This window comes from Acomys russatus, chromosome 3, assembly GCF_903995435.1.
Source record: "Acomys russatus chromosome 3, mAcoRus1.1, whole genome shotgun sequence".
NCBI classification, from domain to species: Eukaryota; Metazoa; Chordata; class Mammalia; order Rodentia; family Muridae; genus Acomys; species Acomys russatus.
This window is the reverse complement of record NC_067139.1, coordinates 72,034,440-72,051,471: the sequence shown is the minus strand read 5'-3', so window position 1 is coordinate 72,051,471 and position 17,032 is coordinate 72,034,440. Positions and strand designations below refer to the sequence as shown.

General features: G+C 42.6%; 1 protein-coding gene across 2 annotated transcripts in view; it reads right to left on the bottom strand.

Moving 5' to 3' along the window:
* Nucleotides 1-16,310, bottom strand: part of Vcl (vinculin) — a 91,097-nt gene extending 74,787 nt beyond the window's left edge. Inside the window, exon 1 of one of the 2 annotated variants that reach the window (XM_051142824.1) lies at nucleotides 16,039-16,310. In XM_051142824.1, the coding sequence (XP_050998781.1) occupies nucleotides 16,039-16,206 (168 nt within the window). In that variant the 5' untranslated portion in view covers nucleotides 16,207-16,310. The remainder of the gene's footprint in view (nucleotides 1-16,038) is intronic. The other variant, XM_051142819.1, reaches the window with a different exon arrangement.
* Nucleotides 16,311-17,032: the final 722 nt, after the last annotated feature.

Genomic DNA, 17,032 nt, shown 5'->3' with positions numbered 1-17,032 from the left:
AAAATCTGTAAATTAGCAGGCATGGCTATATTCAAATTTTGCTTTTCCTTTATAGGCACTGAAATTCAAATTTTTTACCATTTTATGTGTCATGAAATATTCTTTTTTTTTTCCCCAAAAAGATTTAAACTGTAAATACTAAGCTGGAGTTGCAGGACTGTTTTTAATATCCATAGATTATGTAACCCAAAAATCTATCAAGAGATGAACAAAGAAGCTAAATGTGGTAGACTATATGTATATAAATAAATATATAAAACAGGCCAGGTGTGGCAGCACACACTTGTAATCTCAGAACTCAGGGAGGCAGAGGCAGGCGTATCTCTGAGTTTGAGACAAGCCTGGTCTGCAAAGTGAGTCCAGGACAGCCAAGGGTACACAGAGAGACCCTGTTTTGAAAATAAATAAATAAATCAGAAGATTCAGTGGTGTAAAGGTGCTTGCTACCAAGCCTGATGACGAGAACCCCATGGTAGAAAAAAAACTGACGCTACAGAGATGTCCTCTGATCTCTACATACATGAGTGTATACAGGCTCACATGCACACACATACCCACATACACAATGTAATTTAAAAAATTTCCCAGCACTCAGGAGGCAGAGGCAAGTGGATCGCTGTGAGTTCAAAGCCAGTCTGGACTACAAAGAAAATCTAGGACAGCCAAGGCTACACAGAGAAACCCTGTCTCAAAAAAAGGGGGGGGGGGGGAGGGAATATATTTTAATATGCATACTATATATTCACAACAAAATATAAGTCAGTCTTCAAAATGAACAAAATTCTAACACTTGCCAAAAAAGAGACCTGAAGATGCCAAGCTGGTGAAATAAGCCACATCCTTAGCCCACAAAGCATAAATACTGTAGGCTAGGGATGTAGCCTGTAGGTAGAATACTTGCCCAGAATGCACATAAAGCCCTAGATTCAATCCATAGCACTGCAAAAAATAAAATAAGACAATATTGCATAATTCCAAAACTAGTCAAACTCACTAAGAGAAAAAATAATGGTATGAGCCAGTAGCTGGGAAGGAGCTAGGCGGCTGCAGCTGGGAGAAGCATGCTATGGCAATGGCTATCCAACAACGGGACAGCACTCGGGAGGCAGAGGCAGGCAGATAGCTGTGAGTCTGAGACCAGCCTGGTCTAAAAAATGAGTCCAAGGCTACACAGGGAAACCCTATCTCATCAAACAAAACAAAACAAAAAGAGGAGCTGAGCAGTGGTGGTTCATGTCTTTAATCCAAACAATTGGGAGGCAGAGGCAGCCACATCTCTGAGCTTGAGAACCAGCCTGGTCAGCAGTGATTTAGATCCAGAACAGCCAGGGCCACACAGAGAAGCCCTGCCTCGAAAAAATAGAAGAAGAAAAAGAAAGAAAGAAGAAAAAACTGGAAAAAAAAATATTAAGCCAGGCCCATTCTTGCAATCTTATCTACTTGGAAAGCTAAAAGGATTATTTGAATCTAGGAGTTTAAGACCAGTTGAGCAACATAGCAAAACCCCATCTCAAAAACAGAAGGAAGGGAGGAGGAAATAAATGGTTAGTATAAATGGGTACAGCTCCGTAGTACAGCCTTTGCTTAGCAGGTATAAAACCCTGGATTTAATTCCCTACCCACCCACCTCCAAAAAATAAATAAGTAAATAAAGATTATCTTTAATCATGGAAAACTGGAAATCAAAGATTCAGCTACCTAAAGCTGTGATATTTTTCCCACAGTTGGTAAAACTGTATATTCTACAACATATGGAATTCTACTGAAAGCTTTCATTGGCATTTTGCCTTGTTGAATACAAGCTGGAGCTATGCTTAGGCTTTTTTTTTTTTTTAAATCAACAGTCTTTTCACTAGAATAATATTTAAAATGTGACTTAAAATCATGGGAAAGAATATTAGTGATAAAATCTAATATGTTTTGTGCACTTAACTATGTTTCAAAAATTGTTCTAAATATTTTTATGAACTCATTTAATACAGCATTGTGAGATACACATTGCCTTTATTTTACAAAAGAGGAACTAGAAACTAAATAATTTCTCCAATGGTACCTATCAGCAAATAGCCAATGGTGGGGAGGGTTAAGGCTTATTTTACTTTTCATTATGTGTATCTGGGGTTACATATGTCAGGGCAGGTGCCTAGAGAGTCCAGAAGACAGTGACAGGTCTCCTAAGGCTGGAGTTACAGGAGCTGTGAGCTGCCAATATAGGTGATGGGAACCAAACTATGGTCCTTGCAAGAGCAGTAAACAGCCACTGAGCCATCTCCCCAGTGCCAACAGTGGGTTTTAAACCCAAGGTGTTTAACTCTTAAACATTAGACCCTACTGTCCTCCCTTCCCCAAGAATATTGTTATGATTCTACATTGATTTACCTGGTATCTACATCTAAAGTCTGATTGCGGTATTTGCTATTGGTTAACATACTAGATGCATTCTGCCATGGTTTACCTTTCTGTTTATTTGAAGGGATCAAAATTCATAGAGAAATCCAAATCCATGTCTTATTTTTATTTATACCTACATATTCTCTATAAACCTATGATGAGCCAATGCAAGACTATCTCCATATGCACACTGAGATTGTGTCTGGGATTTATTCAACATGAATTGGATGGCTGCACCGCATGCAATGATCTCTACATCTTAACTGTCTTAGCATTGTTCACAATACCCAACAATGCACACAGCTACAGTTTAGTAAGTAATGTTAATATTAGGGAAGGGTTATAGAATGGGAAGTTTAAGCACCGTTTGTATAGTTTTCTGTAAAAATCCATTAGCCTACTTAATCCATCTTTATGTTACTGAAACAGGGTCTTAATACATAACACTGGCCGGCCTGGAACTAGAGATACTTTTGTCTCTACCTCCAGAGGACTGGAATGAAAGATGAGCACCACCATGCCCAGCTTCTCCCAACTCCTTATTTTAACTATATGAATAAAAACATATTTTCCACCTGGTAAACAATGAGTAATCTAGGGTGGGAACTGAAAGAAGGCTGAAAACATTGGGAAGATAGATAATAAAGGACCATCAATCTTCAACTCTAAGAACAGGCATGCCATTTTTCTTTATTTACAGAAAGCTTACTTGTAGGAATAATTTAGGCTTAGTTTAAGAAAAGTAATGACTTTAACCTGGATAGTGGCCAGCTGTACTAAGAACTGCAGCAAATGTAGTCACTTTCCTCTTAAAAGTCACTCAACCGGAAATGTTATCGGTGGGATGTTCTCTCAGGGCCAATGACTCTATATTCTGCAGCCCAATGAGTCACAAAATACAGCTAGGTCTAATTTTCAGCTTTCACTCTCTATGCACACACACACATGGAGCCCACACTCACATCAATCCAAGGAAAAAGCTTGACTTCTCATAGAACTGACAACAGGTTTTTGGACTCAGAAGTCCAAAATATGTATCCAGTAGGTCTTAGTTAGGGTTTTACTGCTGTGAAGAGACACCATGATTAAGGCAACTCTTACAAAGGAAAATAATTAACTGGAGCTGGCTTACAGTTTCAAGGTTTAGTCCATTATTGTAATGGCGGGAAACACAGCGATATGTAATCAGATGTGTAGGTGCTGGGGAAGGAGCTGAGGGTTCTACATCTTAATCCACAGGTAGCAGGAGACTGTGAGCCTCACTGAGCATAGTTTGAGCATAGGAGACCTCAAAACCCACCTCCACAGTAACACACTTCCTCCAATGAGGCCACACCTCCTAACACACCTCTACTGGCCAAGCATTAAAATACATGAGTCTATTGGGAGCCATTACTATTCAAAACACCACACAGTTTAATATTAATCCTTTTCTCTCTGTGGCCTCACAGACATTTGGAATAGAAGACAGGACAAGAAAGCCACCAAGTCTTCCAATAAAGGCAAGAGACCGAAAGCTATCCTCACCAAAATGAACTAACCTGAGACCATAAATACCAAATATCAGAGAACAACACACTTACGGAGGGACTACCAAGTCCTTGTACCCAAGGAACCAACAATCTAAAGGGAGATGACACACCCAAGAGAGGTGGGGAAGCAGAAGAAGGAAAAACGTCAGCCAAATCAATCCTCCAGGACTGGTGGCATAGCTTATGAAGCAGTTTTACCAAGGGAAAGAAGCCAATGAACCTTCCATTTCCTATGTGTAGTTATATAAGTCCCCCTTCACCCAGTACCTGGTCATCTTCACATCATCTCTCCATGTAATACACACATTTAAACAAATTTAATCAATGAGTCTTTGATAGTGTGTCCTGAAAACAGTGTCAATATAGAGGGTCTCTCAGGATCTAGCTGCTGATTTTGAAGTTCTTTCATCCTGCAACTACCAGAAGAGCAGCCAGGTAACTACAGCCTAGCTTCCTCAACAGCATATGGAAGATAAAGTCTCAAAGGGGTTCTAAGTGATTGGCTTGCCTCTCTTTTCTTTGTGATTTTTATTTTAAAGAGTTAGTGTCTCTACGTAGCTCTGGCTGGCTTAGAACCTTCTGTATAGACTAGACCTCCCATGGACTGGAATTAAAGATGCCCATCACTACAGCTGGCTCTCTTTGCAAATTTATAGACAGGATAGTGCATTGGAGGTGGTTCTTGGTTTCATTTGCACTTTTCATTTAATGGTAAAATATTATAAAAATGAGGTAAAATATATATGTGCACACATATGTATGTGTGTGTTATATTACATACTTTAAAAAAAAACACAAAATTATTTGGAATAGACAGAAAGCCTGAAAAACGGTACAAAACACTGATAAATGTATAGATCTGCTAAATTTTCTTTTCTTTTCTTTTTTTTGGGGTGTGTGTGTGTTACAAGGAAGTTTATTATGGGAAAGGCATGACAGAGACAGACAGACAGTATAGGAGAGCATATGAGAGAAGAGAATACAAAATGGGAAGGGAGACAGACAGAATCAGAGGGACAGACAGAGGGACAGGCAGAGGAAAGAGAGGTATCTGCTAAATTTTAAATAGTGAACCAGGAATGGTGGAGTATTCCTGTAATTCCAGCAGTCAGAGTGGCAGAGTCAAGAGGATTTTAAGTTTCAGGACACCCTGGGCTACATAGTAAAATCCTGTCTCCTCTACCTGAAAAATGTAATTTGTAACAAGAAAAATTAAGTGTCCTGGCATACAAATGTGCTCCCTGAACTTAGGAGGTAGAAATAGAGGGGCCCAGTTCAAGGTCATCAAGTTAGAGACTAGCTCAAGCTGTGTGTGACTAAGGCAGGAAGAAAGGTCTTGAGTTCAAGTCCAGCCTGGGCTACATAGCCAGTTCAAGGATGGCTAAGCCACACAACAAAACAATGTTTAAAAACAAACAAACAACAACAAAAATGGGGAGTAGGAGTCAAAGAGACATTTGCTTTCTTCCTCTGGTCCTACACATACCCACATAGGAAGGCTTAAAGTAACATCAGGGATCCTGAACAAAGCTTTATTCTTTTTGGTTCCTCCCTCCTTTGGTTTTTCGAGACAGGTTTTTCTCTGTGTAATAGCCCTGGTTGCCCTTGACTTACTTTGTAGGCCAGGCTGGCCCTGAACTCACAGAGACCCGCCTGCCTCAGCCTCCCGGGTGATGGGACCAGGGGCTAACACAGCTTTACTCTAAAGAGAACCTACAGACGTAAGATCAGCTCCTCTCTGATACCTCCTATTTAAAGACTGCTAGTTCTTTTGGTAGCATCCAAATGCTGATTTTAGCTCCTGAAATGCAAGAGAAATTGGTATGGAAGGACTTCTCTTTAAAAGCTTTCATTTGTCTTTCTACTTCCTGTCTGATAGGCTTGTTAAAATCTTGAATTATAGAATACTGAGCAATATAAGTTGAGATAAAGTGTTTTTAATTATACAGGTGGAGGGGCGGAGAGAAAAAAATTGACTGTCATGACGACATAAGGTTTAATACAAAAAAAAAAGTTGGACTTGAATCAGCCAGAAACAAAACAGCGGCAGATCAACTTGAAATCTTTGTCTCCTGCCATATGGTTCAAGGAAATACAGCTCTTTAATGCGGAATTCATGACTCATACTATGAGGCTGCACTGTAACCAGCAGGGCTCCAAATAATAGAGGAACACCTGGTCTAAATCCTTAGATTTTTTTTAAAGGCACTCCCAAAAAGAGAATGCAAAATCCCATGCCTCTTCCAGATAGGAGGCAGAGTCTTGAGCTATGAATTTACTAAGTGGCCTGCATAGCTGAAATGACTCAGAAACAGAGAAACCACAACTCAAAATAGCCTGAACACTTTTGTTATCTCAAACAATGGGCAGTTAGCCACCACTCCTCCCTTAGTACAAATGTGACCTGTATTAGCCAAAGACCATTATAGATTTGGTGAGGCTTCAAATTTGGCTATGCCACATGTTTGAACGCTAGAGACTGGAAGTACCAATAGTACATTGATTCCTAATGTTATATACACTAAAACGAATCCTATGCAGATTCATTTAAATTTAAAATTTTGTACTGTAAGTTTAAGACCAGACAGACATAGCCCTAAACACTATGGGAGAAGACAAACACCTAACTAAAATGAGCACTTCACCCGAGCCACTAGACTGCAGTAAATCGATGGTGTGGAAATTCCCATTCCCCCTTCCCAGAAGGTGCACATTACCAGGGACCTGTTAGAAAATGTTTTGTTTTTAACGTATGTACTCTTTCCCCCCGCCCCTTACAGCTGAAGGAGTAGTGCATGTGGCAGTCAGAAAATACCTTGTAGGAGTCAGTTCTCTTCTTCTACCGTGTAGGCTCCAAGGATCAAAATGGTAGGGTCTGGCAACAGGGACAGGTTGTCAGGTTTGGTAACAAGCACCTTTACTTGCTAAACTATCTTGCTGGCCTTCAGTTTTTAAATGACTACCTCTCAGCATATAGGTATGTATACATATGTGTATACACACACATCTTAGACACATATAAATGAGCAGTAGTTAAATAAACATAAAATAAATGAGCTGCTCTGTTTTAATTTTTAGGCTTATTTTATATATAGGAGTGTTCTGGCTACATGTATGTATGTATGTATGTGCCACATGTGTGCTTATTACTCATTGAGGTCAGAAGAGGGTGTTAGTTCCCTGGAACTGGAATTGTGAATGACTGTGAACCACAATATGGGTGCTGGAAACCAAACCCAAGTCTCCTCAAGTGCAGAGAGTACTCTGATCACTGAGCCATCTCTCCAGCCCCTGGGCTGCTGCATTTCTAAGCCAACTGACAAGAAGTATTGTATTAATATTCGAGCGAACCCTTATTTCCAAAGAGGTAGCTTCCCTAATGCCACCCTTTCTTTATAAACAATAATGGTGGTAGGGAGGGGCCAAACCAAAGCTACTATTGTTGACTCTTGCTGTGCCTATTTAGAATACATCAATGCTATTTTTATAACATCTAACTTCCTACTTTGTAGATATAAACAAACATTTACGTTTGGGCTCCATTAAAATTACAAAGATAGTTGCAGAAATATACACAATTTCCAGAAACCTTCTGTTCTATCAGATGCATGAGTGTTAATGTTACTAAAATAAAGTTCACATCTGTCCCGTTCTTAAGCATCTTTTGATCTGGAGCAAAGTTTTACAAAGGAAACATCATAATCTCCCAAAGAATATATACATTTATTTATTTCAAATACTAATTAGTTCTAAAGGGCTTCAAGCTAAGCGATCATGTCTCTGTTTCACAGATAAAAGTATTTAGAGGCTAATCTGCACCTACTCTTTATTTCCTGAGGAAGAAAGGGAAGGGAAGAAGAAAGGGAAGGGAGACAAGCCGTGAGTCTGAGGTGTGACTGTAAAACAGCAACCCATATCACTTCACTCTCTATACAGACCTGTCATGACAGCCACGCCAAAGCCAGGCTCTGCAAACACCGCTGCCAGGCTGCCAAGCCCAGAACAAATGGAAACTTGTAACTAACAGCATTCTTGTTGCTTCTAGTTCCAGGTGGAACTTTTCCACTGATACTTAACAACTCTGATCTAAGCGGATGAGGAACAGTGGCAGGATACGTCCAGAGAATCTGGAGTAAGGGAGCAAGGCTCTGAGTCCAGGCTAACCAGCCGAAGGAAAGCTACTGAATTTCTCTAGAGTTTCTTTATCTCTAAAACAAGGGCCTCACATAACATCTCCCCACAGCACTGTTGCAGGATCACCAACATGAGAGATTTCCTAGGCCCCAGAGAGATGGCTCAGTGGGTAAAATGCTTTCTGTGCAAATGTGAAGAACTGATCTCAGATCCCCAATATTCACATATAAAGTCGTACACAGAAGTGTCCACTTATAACCCTAGCACTGGAGAGTAAAGACAGGTAGATCTCTAGGGCTCACTGGTGAGCCAGTCTAGCTGACCCTGTAAGCTCCTGCTCAATGAGAGACTCTCACAAGAAATAAGGTGGAAAAGCAGTTGAGAACGGCATGCTAACCTCGAGCCTCCACTCATGCACACACAGGCAAGAACACAACACATGTACAAAAAGGCTTAAACACACGCACATATATATAAACACATACACGCACCAAACATACAAAAAATACAAAGCACTTCATGAGATTATAAATGGTTATACATATGTCCTTATTTGCTTTATTAGAGAGAGGTTCTGCTATTTTTAAAATTAGAAACTACAAAAACATATCAAGAAAGAGATCACCCACAGGCCTACCACTCAGATGTTGCTTCTGCTTGAACTGAGATAAATCTAACACCAACCAAAAGAAACGAAGTTCAGCTGTTAATACAGATAACTGCAAGTGACAAAATTAACTACTGATCTTTTTTAAAGAGCAAAGCAGGCTTTCCCATCTATCCACTCAAACAGAGGACAGTACTACTGTTTGTCCCAGCACTGGTCCCAAGAACTTAAAATCTATATGTGAGGCACATAAAAGTTAAGGCCACAACCCCTCCTCCAATAATAAATATTTCATGAGCCCAAGAAATAGTTACAACACATGACATCAGATGCAACAGGAGATAAAGTATCTGAAGCCCCATTGATAAAACTGGCATGGCTGTAGAGAAAAGAAAAGGAAATTTACATGTGGCTCTGTGAGATAGGCAGCCGAGGCTTCTGTCTTTTCCACACTGCTTACTAGGTCCGACCCTTCTTAGAACTTGTGTCCCTCCTTTTTATTCCTCCCCTGCCTTCCCTTTGCTGCCTCTTCTCCTTTGCTTTACTGATGCACTGAATTGCTTTTTGTGTTTAAAATGGTTTCCATACAATGGACTATTATTTAGCAGCAGCAGCAACAGTAACAACACCACAAAGAAAGAAAGAAAGAAGAGAGAGGAAGGAAAAGAATAAAGTTCTGAGATACTATGCAAAGTGGAAAAAAAAAAAAAAAAAAAACAGACACAAAAGCCACAACCTGTATGATTCCATTTATACGAAATGTCTAGAAGAGGCAAATCCAGGAGCTGGGAAAGCAAAGAGGGCATGGAGGTAAAAGGTTAAAAGAAAGAATGAGTGATGCAAATGGGTATGTGATTTCCTTTTGAGTAATCAAAATTGTTCTAAAAGGAGGTAAATGGGAGTGTGGGAGAGAAGGAAAGATTATAAGAGAGGTTAATATGATCAAATACATGCACATATAAACCCATTATTATGTATAATATATGCTAATAGAAATCTTATGTAAGTTGTCCTAAAATTGTAACAATAGTTATACAACAATATTACAAAAAGCAATTAATTGCACACCTTAAATGAGCAAACTGTATAGTATGGAAATCATACCTCAATAAAACTGTTTAAAAACATGGTCTTATTCAGAACCCTGGGCAGCAGGAAGGCATAGCCAGGCATGGTAGTGTACACCATCAACTGAAGCACTTAGGAGGCAAAGGCAAAAAGATCAGGAGTTCAAGTCCAACCAGAGATACACAGAAACATCTAGCTCATCTAATCTAGAACTCCACAGTGAATCCCTGTCTTAAAAAAAAAAAAAAAATTTAAGTGGACAGTAGGAGATACCTCCATGGTTAAAGCACTAGCTGTACACGTAAGAGAATCAGTAATTCAGACCCACAGAACTCATATAAATGCTAGGTGGGCGTGGCAGCCTGCCTGCAATTTCAGCATTGGAAAACAGGAGACAGGTGTTCCTCCAAAAAGCAGACTGGCTAAACACTAGCCGGATCAGCAAACTCTGGGTTTGTTTGAGTGACTCAATGAGTAAGGTGGGCAAACAATTTCAAATAATTCCCAACATGAATCTTGGACTACCACATGCAAAGCCACATATACCCAAACAGTGTAACACACACATGAAACATGCATGTGCATGCACACACACACACACACACACACAGAGGAAATGGAGAAAGACAGAAACATCTTTGTTAAGTTACCTATCAATACTTTCAGGGATCATTTCTATAGTTCATTAAAATTTCCAATCAGCCAGGCTTGGTGGCTCACACCTTTGGTCTAGGCACTTGGCAGGCAGAGGCAAACAGATCTCTGTGAATTCAAAGTCAGACTGGTCTACAGAGAGAGTTCCAGGACAAAAGGCTACACAGAGAAACCCTGTGTTGAAAAACCAAAGATGATAGATAGATAGATAGATAGATAGATAGATAGATAGATAGATAGAAAGAAAGAATTCCCAACCAACCTCCTCCTTAAGTGTGGCACAAAAATAACAACTCAGGGGTTAGAGAGCTGGCTCAGCAGTTAAGAACACTGGCTGTTTTCCTAGAGGACCCAGATCAAGTCCCAGCACCCATGGCAGCTCAACACTGTAACCCCAGTTCCAGGAGATCTGACACCCTCACACCTACATGCAGGCAAAACACCAATGCACATGAAATAAAAATAAAATAAATCATTGAGGGGGGGCGTGCCTGTGAACAGGTACTAAAACTACAGTTTAACCTAGTGGTGGTGCACACCTTTAATCCCAGAACTCAGGAGGCAAAGACAGGCAGATCTCTGAGTTTGAGGCCAGTCTGATCTACAGAGTGAGTTCCAGGACAGCCAGGGTTATACAGAGAAACCTGTCTCAAAGTAAAACAAAGCAAAGCAAAAACAAACAAAACACAAACAACAAAAACTCCAGTTGCTAGCTATACAGTGACAAAACTACTATGCTTCAGACTACTGTATAGCTGGACATGGTGGCACACACCTTTAATCCCAGCGGGCATTGAGGAAGGAGTGGCAGGCAGAGCTCTTTGAGTTCTAGACCAGCCAGGTCTCCATATAAGACCTTATACAATAAAATAAAATAAATAAAATAAAATAAAAAAGCAAATACAAAAACTAGGAATTCCAAATCCAAATGACTCCTACTCCCCCAAAAGCAATTCAAATTGGAACCTGATTTTCAGATGCTTGAAAACTCTGCACCTTTGCTCGGGTGGTTGCCTCCATTTGTAAGGCATTTATTATTACAAGTTTAAATGTTCCAATCCTCTGTCTTAGATGATCAGCTCGCTGTTTATAACTCCCACAAAGCCTTCTTCAATCCAGTCCTCACTTCCTGAATGCCACCTCTGACTTTCAATCTATTATCACTTATCTGCTCAGCATCATTCTTTAACATTCAAATAGAAATTCAATAAATTTCTGTTTTATAAGTGAATAACCATGTCCAACAGTGAGGATTTTATCTTCCTCCAATAAACTGGAAATGAGCAAAGTCATTTAGACACCAGCTTCTTAAACTGTGGGTCATGATCTCGCAGGGTCACATACCCAGAATGTGGGAAGGATAATATATGCACCAATAAGAGGTTCCTGAACCCACAATAACCAAGAGTTCATTCAAACCAAACACATAATAGATTGGAATTGCTTCTGGCCATGCCTACCCACGCTGCACGGAGCAACTTCATCATAGCTTTGGTTCTGAACATATAACTCGCACACTTGGCCTTACCCGAAACACCTCCACTCAGACTCAGAACTAATATTACTTAAGAACTGCAGTGTCTTTACCGTGTGCACAAGGCTTTTCTTACACTTCTAGAAGTATTATGGTTTAGTTAGAGAAAGCAAAGACCTCTAATATTTTCTTACCATCAGTCCCAAGCATGTGAGTATCAAATTAATATGTCCTTAAATTGTATCATACTTAGATTTTTTATTTTATTTGTTTTTTTATTTTTTGACTGGTTGGTTGTTTTTCCAAGACAGGCTTTCTCTCTGTAACCCTGGCTGTCCTGGAACACACTTTGTTGACCAGGCTGGCCTCGAACTCACAGAGATCCATCTGCCTCTGTCTCCTGAGTACTGGGATTAAAGGCATGCACTACCACCTCCATCTGGCAGATGTTTAATTTTTTTTTTTTTTTAATGCTATCTAAGTTGCATAAAAAAAGAAAACCATTCCATGGAATTTTGGCTTGAGACTAGGACAGGATTTCCAACAATCTCCGAAATGACCCTTCTACATAGTTCTGCCACTTTGCACTACATATTTATGTAACAGAGTTCTCAGAACTGCCGATTATAAGGTCAAAATACACATCAATTCTGCAAAGCACTGAAGATGCTCTGTATCGATAAAGTATCAACTATTTAGCCAAGATTTAATTCTTTAGAGGTAAATAAACAAGCACATCTGCCTCATTATACTAGGCAAATTTATTTGCATCTTTTATTAATGGTAAAATTCTATCTATAGTAAAGAAATGTTTTAAAGTAAATTTATGATTTATTAGTCATGGATTGTTTTATGTCTGTTTTATGTATCTATATACCTATGGTTGAGTAAAAAATTCTCAGACCAAAAGGAGTCACAAGTAGAAAAAGCTTAAGAAGCCTTGACTTAGACCACAAATGGTATACCAACTAGCTGGGCTCAAGGAATGCCCATTTCACTCAAGAGATATAATTTATTGACCAAAAGAAGACTAATCTGGCATACATATGTAAATAATCTGACAGAAATCCCCAGAGAGAATCCCTGGAATAAGGAGGATATAACTTCCCAAAGTAACTTCCAAGAAACACTCTGATCATAAGGATTCCAAAGTATTTGCTCAAAACTTAGTTTCATTATTTTATAAAAACAGCGTAAGTTTTGCAAGGCCAGAGTTCTACTACCCAATTATTATTATTTTTCTACTACTTTCACAGTTAGTTCTTTTCTACTTTTCCTGCAGCATCTGAAGGCTAGGCCTTCATTTCAAGGCCTACAAGCCCTCTAGTCCATCTCTGCACACAGTGCCTCTTCCTTTAACCTCTATTTATTGAGCCATTTATGTGTCAATGCTGAGGACAGGAACTGGGAGCGGAAAAGAAAAAAAAAAGTTTTCGAATTAAGTTGTGTTTTCCAGACAGGAATTAGGACCGTGAGATGTGTATAGGATCCATACATGTAAGAAAAATAGTAGGCATTAAGAATTCAAAACACGGGGCTGGAGAGATGGCTCAGAGGTTAAGAGCACTGACTGTTCTTCCACAGGTCCTGAGTTCAATTCCCAGCAACCATATGGTGGCTCACAACCATCTATAGTGAGATCTGGTGCCCTCTTCTGGCCTGCAGATGTACATGCAGGCAGAGTACTGTATACATAATAATAAATAAATAAATAAATCTTTTTTTTAAAAAAAGAATTCAAAACACAGCCAGTCATGGTGGTGCAGCCTTTAATCCCAGCACTCACTCAGAAGGCAGAGGCAGGCGGATCTTTGTGAGTTCGAAGCCAGTCTGGTCTACAAGGGGAGTCAGCCAAGGCTACATAGAGAAACCCTGTCTTGGGGGGGGGGGGGGGAAGAGAGAGAGAGAGAGAGATCTGATTTCAAGGCCAGACTGGTCTACAGAGTAAGTTCCAGGACACCCAGCTACAAAGAAACCCTGTCACAAAAAACAAAACACAGCCGGGCGGTGGTGGCATGCACCTTTAATCCCAGCACTCGGGAGGCAGAGGCAGGCGGATCACTGTAAATTCGAGGCCAGCCTGGTCTACAAAGTTAGTCCAGGCTACACAGAGAAACCCTGTCTCAAAAAACAAAAAACAACAACAAAACAAAAAACAAAAAAAACAACAACAACAACAAAAAGAATTCAAAACAATGGATGGGTCCTCTGCCAATATGCTCTTCCTCACACACCATTCTCCCCCTCCCTGCTGCCCAATCTGTGCTTCTTGTTGGCTAAGGCCTTCCATTAAACTACCCATATGCCATTTCACCTTAGATCTGCCCTTGCTTCTTTTGTGCGTCTCAGGACTATGGCCATGATAGCCACCTAGGGAGCTACCCCTGGAGAGCCTGGGTCTGGCGACTGTCGTGCACACCCTGAGAGCCACTGAGTTATTACAGTGCTCTGTAGACAACACCCATTCAGTGCTTATTAATTCATGGCATGAAAGCTCAAAAATAACTTTTCTCTAAATAGCCTAACCAGATATCAACCAACCCCTTGATTACACTAGCTGTGTTCCAAGTGCAACATGTGGTTTTATGATTTCATTTCCTCAAGTACTACATGGAAGGACACCACTACCTTGTCTCTTTACACTGTTTCCCATTTGTTGAGAAACCGGAGGCCTGGAACGCAGCCACGTCAGGCAGCAATACATCAGAATGCACTCGGGTCTGAGATTAAAATTAGTTACAAAGAGAACAAGAACGAGATAGACAATCTGAATGAATACAGCTCCTACTCAATAGTTTCTAACTTAATCTGTACAGAACAGGAATTTTAGTCTGAGATCAGTCCGTCCCACGTCCCGCCCCCCCCCCCCCCCCCCCCACCACCCTAGCTACTAGTCTCCTGAAATGCTTGAGACAATCCCGGGGCCCCTGAAGGCCCAGGAAGACGTTAAGTGCACTAAAGTCCTGTAATCAGACAAATACCACAAGCCCCACCTGACTGACAATTACCTATCAACTATCTTGCTTGACGTGCCGTTTCCGCGGCTCAGTTCGGAAGCTGGGTGAACTTTTCCCTGAGTTGTCTTCACAGGCAACTGCAGTCTGAGTCACACCCTGCCTAGAGCAAGTGTGACATTCGCAAGGGAACAGTCTCCGTATCTCTTTTCCCATCTCAGAAGTGGGGCTGCACCTCAGTTATTACAACTGTGGGCTACAAAGATCAATGGGGAGCCCGTGGCGGCAGGAAAGTGTGGCTCTGCAAAGGACGCCCCAGCCTTCCCTCAGGCGGGGGATGCAGATCCCAGATTCCACAGGCCTCTCTAGCAGCAGCTCCATCTTGCTTCCTGCCAGAAGGAGGGACAGAGGAAGAGGCCCCCCGAATCTGGAAAGGCCCCAGTGGAAGAAAGCCATTTGACAGCTGGTAAAGCTGGGTAGAAAGCTTCATGGGAGGAATAAAATGAATGACTACAGGGTCAGGCAGGGAAAAAAGCTCGGCTCCTGGTTAGGAATTACTGCATAAAGGTGTTAGAGTGCCGGAGGTGTGAGCAAAATGCCCCGGAGGGAAGGAGGCGGCCGCAGAGAGAAGAGGAAACCAAGTAGTTGGGAGAAAGGAGCAGGCACCAGGAACCCTGGGGAGGACTGGGCAGGTGGGTCTCAGGGGACAGAAGTATTAGAAAGGCAAGCAGCCGGGTGCAAATAAGAATCCTTGGAAAGAAAGGCAGGGAGTCCGTAAGAGAACCCACCCACAGGCTGCATAGGAGAGGCCTAAAAAGGAGCTGAAGCAAGGTAGTCAACGCGAGGGACGCGAGCCTGCCCAGGGGAGGGACCGCAAGACAATCTAACAACTCGCATTTCTTGGAAGCCTACTACGGGCATACACACGCTAGGCGCTTTACAACTAAAACCTCAATGACTCTTCTCAACACAGCCCCAAGGCAGGAGGAGTTCTGATGACTGGCCCCATTTTATAGATGAGAAACTGAGGCTCCCAACAGGCTCAGGGGCTTGCTCAAGGTCACAGCATACAGAAATCTGCATTCGGAACCCCGGCACCTGCCCTGGAGCCTACCCCCAAACAGAGCCACAGGCAAGGTAGCCCGAGAATTCAAGCAGGGAGGCGGACCGGGACCCTGGGGACGTCTCCCGCCCGCGCTCCAGTCCCAGGCCCGGCGCGCTCACCCGGACGAGGTTGCTGACGGCCGCTTGCACGGCAGCCACGGGCGCGGTGAGGTCAGGAATGGCTTTGCCGTCCACCTCGCCCTCCTCGTGCATAATCACCAGGTGCGAGATCTGCTGCGCCACCGGCTCCAGGATGCTCTCGATCGTGCGCGTGTGAAACACCGGCATCGCGGCGGCTAGCGGGGCGGCGAACCGCGGGGGGACGGAAAACTGGGATCTGCGGGGCACGGAGCCGGCGGCGAGAGGACTGGCTCGGAGCAGCGACTGGAGTCCGGGCTTCCCCCGGCGTACCCAGCCCCACGGGTGCCCCACCCTCTCACGTCGCCGCGCCCAATGGCAGCGCCGCTCAGACCCAGACTGTGGCTTCTATTGGTCTTCCGTCGATAAGCTCCGCCCCCCAGAGGCCGCACCGCCAGAGTCCAGCACCGCCCCCATTCCCAAGGGAGGGGCCTGGGATTGGGGCTGCGCCGCAGGGATCGCGACCGGATTCCCGAACCCTCTCGCGGGCCGCTCCTTATAAGGGCATGGTGGGAGCGGAGCGTGCGGCTCTAGTCGACTGGCCCCGCCCCCAAGGGCCACCTCCCGCCTCTGAGTGGCGAAGCTCCGCCCCCCGCAGGATCACCTCAGCGGGGCGGGATCTCCTCACCTCAGGCTGCGTGGGAAGTCGGCGGAGATCCCAGCCACCCGCGGGTGTCCCCGCAGGGTGCTCAACTTTTCACTTCACCGGATGCAGTCAGAACTCTGCTCTGTCTCCTCCCAGTTATTCACAAGGACGTAAAAGATCCAGACAACAACAGCAACAAAAAAAAAAAAAACCCACACCAAGAAACGTGAGTGCCCATTAATTTACACGGAGGACTCCCACCGCCCTCAGTTATTCATGGTTAAGTTTGGCGTGGCACTTTCTAGACCTCTGTGCGTGTTCACTTGCAAGTATGTATTATCTTTTTTTTTTTTTTTTTTTTTTTTAAGCAGGAAAGTTTTCGTAGACCTA